At 41.3% G+C, this 12669-nt stretch overlaps 1 protein-coding gene across 4 annotated transcripts in view; it reads left to right on the forward strand.

Moving 5' to 3' along the window:
* si:zfos-2326c3.2 (mitogen-activated protein kinase kinase kinase kinase 4) overlaps nt 1-12669 on the forward strand; it is a 59296-nt gene that overhangs the window by 27936 nt on the left and 18691 nt on the right. For 2 of the 4 annotated variants that reach the window (XM_004563140.3, XM_012922430.3), the window contains exons 15-18: nt 3292-3357; nt 7747-8061; nt 9451-9585; nt 11642-11779. In XM_004563140.3, the coding sequence (XP_004563197.3) occupies nt 3292-3357; nt 7747-8061; nt 9451-9585; nt 11642-11779 (654 nt within the window). The remainder of the gene's footprint in view (nt 1-3291; nt 3358-7746; nt 8062-9450; nt 9586-11641; nt 11780-12669) is intronic. The other 2 variants (XM_012922431.3, XM_012922432.3) reach the window with 2 other exon arrangements.

Here is a 12669-nt window from a genome sequence, read left to right on the forward strand (position 1 = left end):
GATCAGAAGCATCAAGCAGACACACAGCAACTTTGTCACTTTGTTTCTATCATATTCACGTGCTCGGTTGTTTAATTAATTAAAAAAAAGCTCCCGAGGGGAAGATCAGGCTCCATAGCTGCTTAATGCTTCGCTGTGTTCGTCACCTGGCTGCTAACTTTGTCTGCTGCCTGGTGCTGGATAAGTAGTCTACAGTGCATTAAACAGAGCCTTTTTTGCCAAAAACAGCTGCCTACTGAGATGGAAATGATGCTGATGAGGACTGTCGGGATGGAACAAAAGTGAAGACATGCATAGTGATAAGTTACTTCTTGCTGAAATGTCTTCCCAGTAGGCTGACTGCTGCATGTCCTTACTAACCCCTGTGTTTGAGACATAAAAGCCAACACAACAGCTAAACGTGTATATGTGAGTGATAGGAGTGATAGGCCCCTGAGAGTCTGACCTGGGTACCAAAACTGCTCTGACCTCCAACAGCTAATCCCTAAAACATCTCATGTCTTTAGATTATAGTTTGAGCAAAGTTATATAATGTCTGTGAAGTAGCTGTCAGAGGAGTTACTTTGTGACAGGTGACTGAAACACTGTGTGTGTGTGCATGTGTGCGCGCGCGCGCATGTGCTATCTACATTTGGTTCAAGCTTCAGAAAATAAAGCTGTGATGATGATGATGTGCACGGCACTGATAGCGGGTGCACCTGTCAGGCTTTGTCACTTGGGTGATAAAAACACACCTTCAATGTAACAGAGTGATGAAGGACCTGGTGTAGTCTTCTCAGTTTTTGAGGACTTAACTGGTGCAGGTTAAGAATAAAGTAAAAGAGGAGGTCTGTATTTGGACATTTTTTCACATTTCACTGTACCGCTGAAAGTTTTCTGAATTATTTGGAGTTTGAATAAGTTTTTTTTCCCCATCAAGACTGTTTCCCCCCCCACAAAGCTACAACATGAATATGTTTTACTTCATTAAAACTCCGTTTATTGCATCACAGAAACCTGAGACCATGAGAATGACCTTTTCTGTGAGGCAGTGTTACAAAGTAACTGTAGATATGTGTGTGTCTGTATGCACACATTTAACAAAGTATGCTGAGACGGTGAACTGTCTGTATCAGTTTCAATCATTTTGAGCAAAGACACAAAGACACTCTTTTTACTGTTTTAGAAATTCATTTTTTACTCATTAATTTTGACACATGCTTAATGAATCTATTCCATACACCAGTGGGTTTCAATAGGTTTATATTAACACTGCAGAGCAGGTTAGTGACTGGGGATTCTTCTTGTTGAAGATGCTGTATTTAAATGCTATTAATATCTGTCTTATTTTAGTGTGTGTGTGTGTGTGTGTGTGTGTGTGTGTGTGTGTGTGTGTGTGTGTGTGTGTGTGTGTGTGTGTGTGTGTGTGTGTGTGTGTGTGTCAGGGAGGTATCTGTACGTGTTAGTCTGATTACCTCAAAGTCATTAAGGTCAGCATGTGTAATGGATCTATCTGATGCTTCATTAACTTTCACTGTATGTGTGTTTAATTATGCGACAGGTTCAGTGAGCACATGATGTGATCTTGTATTATGTCAGATGAATAACACGTCTGCTGCTTCCAATCATCGCACACATCGATTGATTTAGCAAGTATTGCGTGATGTAGTTCAGTTCACTGTCAGCGGCTTCAGACTGTAGAGGTCGCCTCTCCAACTGGAAAGGGAATACTCATTACACAACCTTACTTTTTACAAATCTAAATGATTTGTAGCAAGTAAGGTCTGATTTCCCTTTAAAGAGTTGCAATGTGACATTTCTTACAGTAGTGGTCAGGATGGGTTCCAGTTCTCACTGGATTAGTGGTGACGGTCACTTAAAAGGAGCTACAGCTGCAGCATGGCTCTGCTTTAATCGTGATGTCATGCTTTGAATCCTCCTGTATCGTCACAAAAACTTGGCATAGTTGTTTTTGGCCTTTTTTAACTTTTATTGACAGATACAGTGAAGAAATGACTGGAAAGCAGAGGGAGAGAGAGACAGGAGAAGGCATACGGCAAAGGGCTGTGGGCCGGACGCGTATGCCATGTGGTCGCCTGCTCAACACACTGAGCTAAACTGGGCCAGTGTGTTTGACTGGATTTTAAATCATCGTTCTGACTGGCACACATTTTCATGGCTTAAACCTGAGTATAAAATGGTTTTCTGGCAAAATGCAGAACAAATCAGCACAATATCCTTTATTTCTATTGATTGGTGACTTTCATCTAATACCACCAGAAGGTCATAAACCACACGGTCCAGATGACACATGTGAACAATACATCGAGTCGGTCACTTGAAGCTGGTTATAAAAGTGATTCGGTGCACACGCAGTTTTATCTTCTATCACTTTTACAGCAGTAAGCTTGTCTGTAGGCTGCTACAAAACTGTGTTGGTGCCTAAAACTAAAATTATCTTTCTATCAGTTGAACAGGAGAGGATTTTATTGTGCAAATTACCAGTAACTTACCAGTTTAAATCAGATTAAGGTTTAAAATGTGCGTGACTGTGGTTGTGACCAGTTTGAGTGACAGCTGCGAGCTGTCTCTGAGGGTTCACCTCAGAACTGAACCTCGTGTTTGTGGTTTTAGTTGCTTTGGAGGACTTTTAACACATCCTTTCAATCTAAATACAAACTCATATGTAATGTCACTGTGGCTTTGTTCTTGTTTTCCTGTTGTCACGTGTATCACTGTAGAGTTCAGTGTAGCATGATTCCTGTCTCAGGTGTAATTGTTAGTGCTTCCTTGTTAACAAAGCTGTAATTAGTTTGTAGACTCAAGGCCTCGGTTCTCACCCTGCAACAGTTTTGTCCTTGCGCGTCCTCACAGTGGCACCATCGATTGCTCGCAGATGAGGTGAGCTTCACCTTGGATCACTGCTCAGAGGGCGCTTACGTTTGTCCTGCAGACATTTGATTTGTAATCAGGTTAAGCTGCCGTTTCAGCTTAAACCCTGTTTAGTGTGACCCTTCACATCAAAGCCCAGTGAACACAATTTGAAGCCAATGGTGCAATCACTGAAAATATTTACATAGATTAGATTTGATTAACCAGTGTAAATGCAAAAAAAATTCAGTTTGTGCTACTTAGTTTTTTCTCTTTTTTCAGAGAAATTCAAATGAGGTTATAATGAAATATTTAAAGTTGAGTGTGGCGGCTAAAAGCTTCGTGCCATCTTGCACACTCTGAATATTTTAGTTCCCACCTCCTCAAAACCTCAGAACATCTTAATTAAAGTGTGTGTGTGTGTGTGTGTGTCCTGAACAGGATCAGGCAGGCAGACAGTGGAGTGCCGATGTGTCAGTGAGGCCTCTGGACTCTGTGGCGGAGCAGGTAACAATCCTTCACTTCATATTTGTTCATATATTTGCTTGTTTACCTGTCACTCACATACGAGTGACAGCAGGTGAATTTTCTCTTGAAATATTCCAAATGTGAGCCGATCCTTCATGTGGTCGATGAAAGCAAACAGCGTGGGAGTGTCCAGACTGCACCTCGTGTCTCTTTTTCTCTTGCTTTCTTTCACCATCTCTGTATGTTCTTATGAATGTGTTGCATGTTGTTAGATGTGTTATAAACCTGGATTCTCTTTTATTTTTAACACTTCATGAACAGCATCAGTGTAAACTGTTAACTTCTCTTATTTCTTATAGTTACAGCTTTTTTTTTTCTTGTAGCCTGACAGTAAAATTGAAACTATTCAAAGACTTGTATTTGTTTAAATCTTTCTTAAGTAGAAATTTTCTGACATGTGAGGTGAGAAAAAATGTGTTGCTGACAAGAGAATAAGGTTTAACCCAAAGACTGAAATGCAGACAGAGAGACAGCAGCTGGCTGTTGTTTGCGTCTCGGGTGGATGGAAGATGAAAAGATGTGCGAGTGAAGGCAGATGAAGAGTCAGAGGTGAAGCAGGTGGTGGTAATTGATCGTCTGCGTTTCATGTTTGAAGTGAAGTTTACGGAGGGTGACAGACCTGTTTGTTCTGGTGAAGTTTATTATTTAAAGTTCTCAGTCAGACATTAGAGGTTTGTAATTTTCAGTGTGAGACTACTGCAGGAATGCAGAGAAGTCTCTGAGGAATCACTGACTTACACTTTACTGTACCGATAGCATCAGTTCTCAGTTTAAAGCCAAACCTTATCACAGCTTGGCATCTCTTTTTGTTTTAAAAGGCTTTCCTCTCCATCTCTCTCTCCACTGATCCCAGCACGCCTCCTATCCTCAGTTGGGTCCTCCTTCCATCCATCCCTCTGCTCGCAGCATGGGATCTCTTTCGCTTCCAGCAGCTCTCTTTTAACTTGTCTTGGGATGATACTATCTAACCTCAGTAGATGTTTCAACATAAAAATTTGCAAAACATGGTTATATTTCTAATGCTCATACTCTTCATCTCCTTCTTTAGTTCTAAAGACGCACATCTCTGTATTGTTATGATTTTGTGGTGTGATTAGACTTCTTAATTTGTACTCCACCGCCTGCACTGACTGTTAAATGGTAAATGGCCTGCATTTGTATAGCGCTTTTACTAGTCCCCCCTAGGGACCCCAAAGCGCTTTACACACCCAGTCATCCACCCATTCACACACACATTCACACACTGGTGGAGGCAAGCTACAGTTGTAGCCACAGCTGCCCTGGGGCAGACTGACAGAATAATTACATTATACATGATCTTTTCTGATGTGAGAAGTACACATGTATTGTGTGTTTGAGTCGATCATTTTTCCTTCTTCAACAGTTCAGTCTGGTTTGGTGTTCGGTGACTTTTTAGACTACAAACAGAATATCAGACCTTACCATGACACTGAGTCAGGAAAGACTGCGTTTCGAGTGATCGTGGAGTCGGGTGTGGGTGAGATGGTTAGGTTGGCGAGGCAAGAGTGGACAAACTGTGCTTGTGGGCAGGCAGATAGAAACGCAGACTGGTGGTGGAGGCAGAGTGAGAGCAGGCAGGTGAAGGCTGCTTTTGTGCTGCAGGAGGGTGGAGGCTGAGCTGGGCACACGAGAGAAGTGAAGAGCTGACAGTCAACTGAGTATAAGAGACTAGAAGCACTAAGGTGACTAAAGTGGGCAGCTACTAAGTTAAGTTAATTGCAGTTTTGAGCCCCAAATGTTCATCTGAGTGAAGAAATCTGATTATTTATTTATTATTTTATTTTATTTAGAAAGAGGGGCAATACATATTAATGAACATTTTAACAAATGTAAATATGCCAGATTATAGCCTTGGGCTAATTTCCATCTGCAGACCCTCTGACAGGTTGGTGTTAAACACAAGTTAGTAAAAACATACAGAGACAATATTTACAGATCATGTGACAAGGACAAAAACAGTGATCACATTATACTAGAACAAACAATGACAAGAAGAGTGGACAACAGAGGACAGTATAGATTTCGATAACGGAAACACATCAATTATATTGCACAAACCCCAGTAATAATAATAATAATAATGGATTGGATTTATATAGCGCTTTTCAAGGCACCCAAAGCGCTTTACAATACCACTATTCATTCACTCTCACATTCATACACTGGTGGAGGCAAGCTACAGTTGTAGCCACAGCTGCCCTGGGGCAGTATTGCACATGCGCTGACTGTCCTGATACAGACCCTGTGCACGAGAAAATGCTTCCTGTTCCTGTTAAAACTTCCTGTTTTAAGACCGGACGTAGGGTTGTACATTTCCGGTAGCTTTACTTTGAGGTCAATCGCTACTGTGAAGATGGATTCCTAAATTATGCCCAAAATTGCGTAAAGTTACAAAGAGCAGAGGTGGGAACACTCACCACTGCTGTGTCATAAAAAAATCAAATGATCAATTTTGACGTTTGAAGAGTGCAGATCGATTGGTTGTTTACATCACTCAACACGAGCAGAACTGCATTACTGCATGCAGAAGACACCTCGTCCACATCTCTGTATAGTGACAGTTCTTATGATTGAAACTGGGAAATGTTCAGCATTCAAACTACAGGTGAACATTAGTCAAAGGTTTTCCCATTATGTCGATATGCACAGGGCAGCAGCAGAGTATGGCAGTCTGAGTTTTACTCATTTCCATCACTGTAACAGAACACATGGATTTCCTCTGTTGTCTGTTTTGGTTCTATTTTCTCTGTTCAGATGTTTATCTTGATTGAGGTTTATGTTTTAGCTGGAAGAAAAACAAGCTCTGGTTTGAGATTATATATATAGATCTGAAATTAGTGATAGTGATTCTCTATTTTGTCTCCGTCTCACAGTGTTGGACAGCAGACGGTGTGTTTGTAATGTTTCTGTGTGTAGGCCTTGTGTTCAGGCGCAGTTTAGTTAAACAGGATTAGGAAACTATGCTGTGCATTCTGACTGCGGCTTCCATGTTGTTTCCTCATTCTCAAGAAAACTGCATTAAAGTGATTTAAAGCAGTTTTCCCTCGATGGCAGCAAATACCTGAGCTGCTGTAGTTGTTGTCTTAAGCACAGACTGGACGTCGTTGTTAAATTGTTCTCACAAATCCTGAAGCGATTTTTTTTTAACCTACTTACTTTCCCCGTGTTTCTGTTCTCTAATAAACCACTATAACAGTTCATGCTTTAATATGTCATATTTATTGTCATGTGACTAATGTGACTCTGGCCAAATCAGACCATAAAGCAGAGCGTGCAGTTTTAACAGATCTGATACTGTGTGCTGAAGGCTGATCTGCTTTAAATATTGCCAGGATACATAAATTCATCCATGTTTTTGTAAAAAAAAATATAATTTTAAATCATGTTCCGGACAATATAAAATTCCTGTTGGATGTGTTTAAGAAATGAATACATTTATAGTTAAATACTGATGTGCAGACGACACCATTGGCTGATTTATTTACAGCTTCATTCCTGTCAGTGTTTGCTGTTTAATGAATGTTTCCCCTGTTTGTTGCTTTACCAGTTTGTGTTGTTGAAACTAGCTTAATAGGCCAGTGTGTGTTATATTTCTGTGCTATATCTGTGGGCTGAGCCTGGGAGTGTCCTTTTCATTGGGGATGCACAGCTAACATTTAACACAAATGACCTTTGTTACCCTCATAGTCGGCATATAGTTATATACTGTATTTGATACAGATGTACAGAGTTAGTTGTACATGAGTTGGAGTGGACCAAACCACGTAGCACTGGTTAGGACAAATTTGGTGCCATATAAAATGGGGTGTCAGCACTAGATTGCTAAAATAAAGCTTAAAACGAAATTTTGTTAGCAAAGAAAATCAATAGCCACGTCTTTAGTTTTTTCTACTACAATTGATTGCTAAGCATGACCATTTAAATTGACGACTTAAAAGTGACCGTTGTACAGTTAAAACACTTATTTTAAGTGTGCATATTAAGCCATTAGGCCATTTAAAAAACCACTCTATCAAAAAAAGGGTTATTCCACATAAACTATACGTACATTTAGCTGAAGTCCATTTGTCCCGCTATAATTGACATTTGAGTAAAATCACATTTTCATGTTCATGGGGCATCTGCCACTTAAATCACTTTGACACTACTACTAGTAGTTAAATGAGCAAAGATGGTGGGAAACGTTTCAGTTTGTCTTTGTTCATGTGATTGTGTTACATTTGAATCTTGTGAGTAGCTTTGTAAACTGTTTGGGTGTTACTTTGTAACACAGTATACACGCCGTTTAAGAAGGACACTTCCAGGCTTTGTCAGTTTGTATTTCTGCTCTTCATGTTTGCTACATAGAGAGCAGTGGCTCCAAACCAGCTGCTTCAGCGTAAGGCCCAGCATTCGCAGTCTCGGCTTCAGTCGCAAGCCAAGTCCCAGCCCCTGGCCCAGCATCAGCAGCCCTCAGCGGGCAGGAGATCCCACCGCACCCTGCCCAAGGACCAAACCCAACTCCTGTCCCTGCAACATGACCACAGACACAGGGAGAAAGAGCAGCAGAGGAAAAGAGAAATGCCTGTGGCATCACCCCACAAGCTAACGGCTAATAGCGGGAACACTGCTGCTGCCGCCGCCGCCTCTCCCAGGCGCTCTCCAGTCAGTCAGAGCTCAGCGGTAAACCCTGCCCCCCTCAGCCTGCTAGCATCTTCATTTCTTCTACACCCTACCTGGTCTTTTTGTACTTTCTCTTCTTGCTCACCGGTGCGAATATCATGCACTTTTTTTATTTGTTGTCAAAGTGCAAACATTTCATTTTTGCAACGCTGTGATGATTTAATCAGCTTTGGCTTTGTTGCTTTTCATGTAAATGCATGATGACAGATGAAAGACTGTCTGTGGGGGGTGGAGGCTGAGGATGCATGTGGTTTCTGGCCTCTATTCATATCATCGAAGCTAAACCACACAAGGAACATGAACATGACCCACTGGTGTTATTTACAGAAATATGTTGAGACAGTCACATGATCGTGGTGATTGAAAAACATTTGTTTCTGCTCCTGATGTTATATTAGACACTCTCCAAACCACAAATTTCTGAACATGTTGAAAATATTTAAGCCTGAGCGCCTCGAAAGGAGAACAGGTTGAAACACAGTCAGGGCTTCACAGAGTCTGCCTTTAGGACTTTAATGTCAGGGAAGCAGAGCTGTGTCACAAATATAATATGCTTTTCGTTATTTTTCAAAGCTATACTGTACAATAGTTTATATTAAACATTAGGGCAGCTCAGCTCAGTCTTCAGACTAGTCTAAATGCACAGTTTCATGGCAGCTCTGTTTAGATTTCCTTTATTTTAGCCTTTGGTTCCGTGTAATAAGAGACTATTCATAATATGCTCTTCTCAGAAACACATCTCGCCTGCCATCTCCTCTTTAAATGTTTTGCTTGTGAGGGGCAGCGAATCACAGGAAAGTTTTATTAAAATAGGGTTGGCTTAAAGGGAAAGCTGTATATGTTAAACAAAGACGCCGGTATAAGATAGATGAGGATTATTTTGAACCAAGAACCTGACAAGATGACTCTAGAGTCCAAGAATGAAAAGATGGTGCAAAGATCAGCATAAAAAGTTCCCTTTGAGGTTTTATATTTTCATATGTTGTTACATGCTTGTTGAGAGATTAAAGGCACATTATTACATAAACTAGACCCCCCGATAGTTATGTGGACAATTTCAGTGTATAAACTGTTAAAGAAAATAAACTTTGAAGTAAATCAAGACTTTTTTTTTCACCCACGACACTTCAGAATCGGTTTAATTTGCCCTTCTTCTTCCTGCACAGGCTGTTTTTGTCTCTTTAGTCACTTCTCATTAGAAACATTTTCACAGTCTCAGAAATGGCATCTTTCAAAATGTCATACACCTCGATGATAAAATTCAAAACTCATTCCAACCTTCATTCTAACCTCATTTAGATTAGCTCCTAACCAGACGACTGTGTCCGTTTGTTTATGTCTATTTAACAACAGACATAAACAAACTTAATGGTTTGTTTTATATTTTAGATGGACTTCCACGAATCAAACTTAGCCAAATTGCTTTTAGCTGCTGGTCTTCCTGGCCAGATGCACTCGAGGCTGGGCTCCGGAAGCAGCTCTAGTCCTTGTACCCCAGCCATGCAGAGAGCTCACTTCATCCAGGTATACAACAGATGTGTCACATAGCTCATGCATGCAATTGTGCAATTCTAACACTTTGGGTAAGGCTACAGTCCCACTAGAGAAAACGATGAATGGAGACCGCTGTGTGACCAAAATTATTGCAGTTAACTTTGAAAGGATCACTTCAACGATGGGGACCAAGTCTGGGGACCACTCAGGCAGTTGCTGTCTTCAAACTTTGGCGCATTAAGTTAGTGATGAAATGGCAACAAGGCAGCTTTCAGTTTTGAGTAGGAAAGGGCATTAGTGCAGTTAATTAAGTCTGTTCCCATCAGACTTGTATTGTTGTATCTGAACCAGGGTGGACTCACACAGCCAACAATGCACAATCTGCAGATCAAACATGACCGTCTTAGACTGGGCCAGATCTAAACGTGGCAAATGTACCAACAAGCAGACATAGCTTGTTCATTTCTTTAATCACCTGCATTTTATTAAGAGCAAGTTTGCTCATCAAAAATGAGGGCATGAATAATGCGTGCAGGGTTTCTGTTTTTCTCTCTGAAACGTGGCATTTAGAATAAATGTTTATAAGGGTGAACTCTTCTGTTACACGTTGCTGTAACAGAATGTGTGCGTGGTCCTGAGAAGAGAGACTCGGGTGGAGCGAAGTTACAAACTATTCCTCCATGAAACCTCGAATCTGTGTCCAGCAGTTTAATGAAGATGCTGTTATTGTGCTGTGTGCATAAATGCTTGCATTTATGTTTTTCTGCAGTATGTGAAACTGAGCTTTGCACCAGGGCCTTGCTCTCTGAAGAAATGTTATGTGCGTAGTTTGTTGGCTTTGCTACTGATGGTGCAGCTGTGATGAGCTGATAGAGAGGAACAGGAACACTCCTGAGTGATAAGATCAACCCTAACTTGACTGTCATTCATTGCGTCATTCACAGAACCTGCGGATCATGATGCTGTAAAACATGATACAGAGCCAAAGGATTTAACGTGTATAATAACTTACAGATGGAAGTTTTAAAAACAGCGTTTTGTCCCGTTGCATTTGGACATTATTTCTTATTAATAATAGCATAGCCGGTCAAATATCAAAGTCCAATTAATAGCTGGATTTTAAGAAAGAAGAAGCTAAGAAATAAATATTGCCGCTCCTCTGTGTGTGCGCACTGCTGAGAAACAACAGGGAGATTGTGTACCGATTTAGTAACGTGAATAAATGCCTGAAACATTGGAAGCTGCTCTGCTCGCTGGAAAGAAGGAAACGACATGGACTGGATCTGGATTCTCCGTCTCCTCACTTTGACACTTCAGTTCTGCTCCGTTTCAATAAAATCTGTCTTATTGCAGAGGAGGAATATGTGGAGCAACAGGACAAAGCCAAAGTTTTGGCACTGCACACAGTTTTGACACATCCAGCCGTGACAATTACGCACTCTTTCTGATCGCAACTCTAATTCCAAATAAATGAGCATTCCTAGCAGCAACTATCGTGCATGTTGGATGAAGATATGCGTTTCACTGTTAAATTTCAGCAGTGTTCAGTAAATAACCTGCCACAAACCTTTGTAACTTGGGTTTTGATGGTGCAGATAAGTTGCACTAGTTGCAACATGTTGACAATCTGTCTACATTTACAAATGACATAGCAATTAATCACAACCCTTTGCCAACCTACTAGAAAGTGACTACCCTCAGTCCAAGTCAGACCAAGATTTGTTGCCTTATGTTGAAAAGTGGTCAACCAGAGGTTGAGGCTGCTGCACGCTCGTGCCACAACTACTTGCAATTAGCCCCAGACAACAAAAACAAAATCACCATCCAACTATTCATTCTCCTTGGGGGGGTGTTGGAGCCTATCCCAGCTTCCAGGGGGCGAGATGTGGGGTACACCCCGAACAGGTCCCCAGAATGTCACAGGGCCTATTTACTCACAAACCTCTGGTGTTTCTTGGTCCCTCGGAGGTTGCCGTCCTGCTTTTACTCCAGTGTGACTGAAGCCTAATATGCTCATTTCGTATAAATGCTAAGTGCTGTCACGAGGTACTATTTAATAACTTTTTACATTTTTTTTTTTTCCCAGAATGAAAATCTTCGTTCAAGTCGGGATGCCCCACACAGCAGCTCTATGTCAGACATGGCCATCTCCCCTTTGTCCCTATTTTCTCCCGTGTCCCCAACTGACAGTGTCTTCTGGGACTCTGTGGAGACTCCACCCAAAGTGAGTATCATCTGTTTTTAGTTTCCAGCTCCTTACTGGGTCACGGTGCAGATTTGATGATTGGCGTGAACGAGACATAAGTTCAAGTGATGCATTTTGTTCTTCTGGCTCCCACCAAAAGAGGAAGTCTTTGTTGTGTCCTGCATCACATGAGCACAGGATAGAGAGTGTGTGCGTGTGTGTGTATTTGGCATCTTGTATTCTGATCAGTTGCCCAGCTAAGGAAGTGGTGCATTGAGCACGAGGTTGTTATGCGGCTGGCGTGTTTGTCGTCAGTCTTTTGTGTGTGCAGCAGATAGGAGGGGAGGAAGGGACTGTGTTTTACCTCGAGGTTTGTTGTGAAATGCCCCCAACTAAAATCATCTTTCTCACATTTACCTCATCTCACCTGCTAATATCGCGGCTCTCCCTGCTAAGTGATGTACAGAGTCGGTGTATTTACCAACAGAACACCATATGGGGTTGATGAAACAACTTATAAGTACTACAGAGACAGCAGGGGGGTGCAGTAAAGCTGTCTATTTGCTGTGTTATGTTGTTGATCTAACAGGAGGCCATATGGTGCTTATAGAGAGAGCAGCTAATAAGTCAGTACACTTTCTTGCAGTGTGGTGACTTAAACAAAGGAGTGGCTGTGAAAACACTGGGTTAAACAACACTACAGTGTGAGTTATGAGGCAGACATTAATGACTTTTCCTGTTGCCTGAATTCACATAACTTACCCTCTGAATAGTATTATGATGAAACTTAGAGGGCATTTTTATAAATCCCTAAATTTATAAAGGTTTTGAAATGCTCTTAAAAAAATGTTTTAAAAGCCTTATATTTGACGTGTCTAGCACAGTTGACGGGAAGCGATAGACACTGGTGCAGCTCAGTGTCTCTGTGG

This window comes from Maylandia zebra, linkage group LG2 (assembly GCF_041146795.1).
Source record: "Maylandia zebra isolate NMK-2024a linkage group LG2, Mzebra_GT3a, whole genome shotgun sequence".
NCBI classification, from domain to species: domain Eukaryota; kingdom Metazoa; phylum Chordata; class Actinopteri; order Cichliformes; family Cichlidae; genus Maylandia; species Maylandia zebra.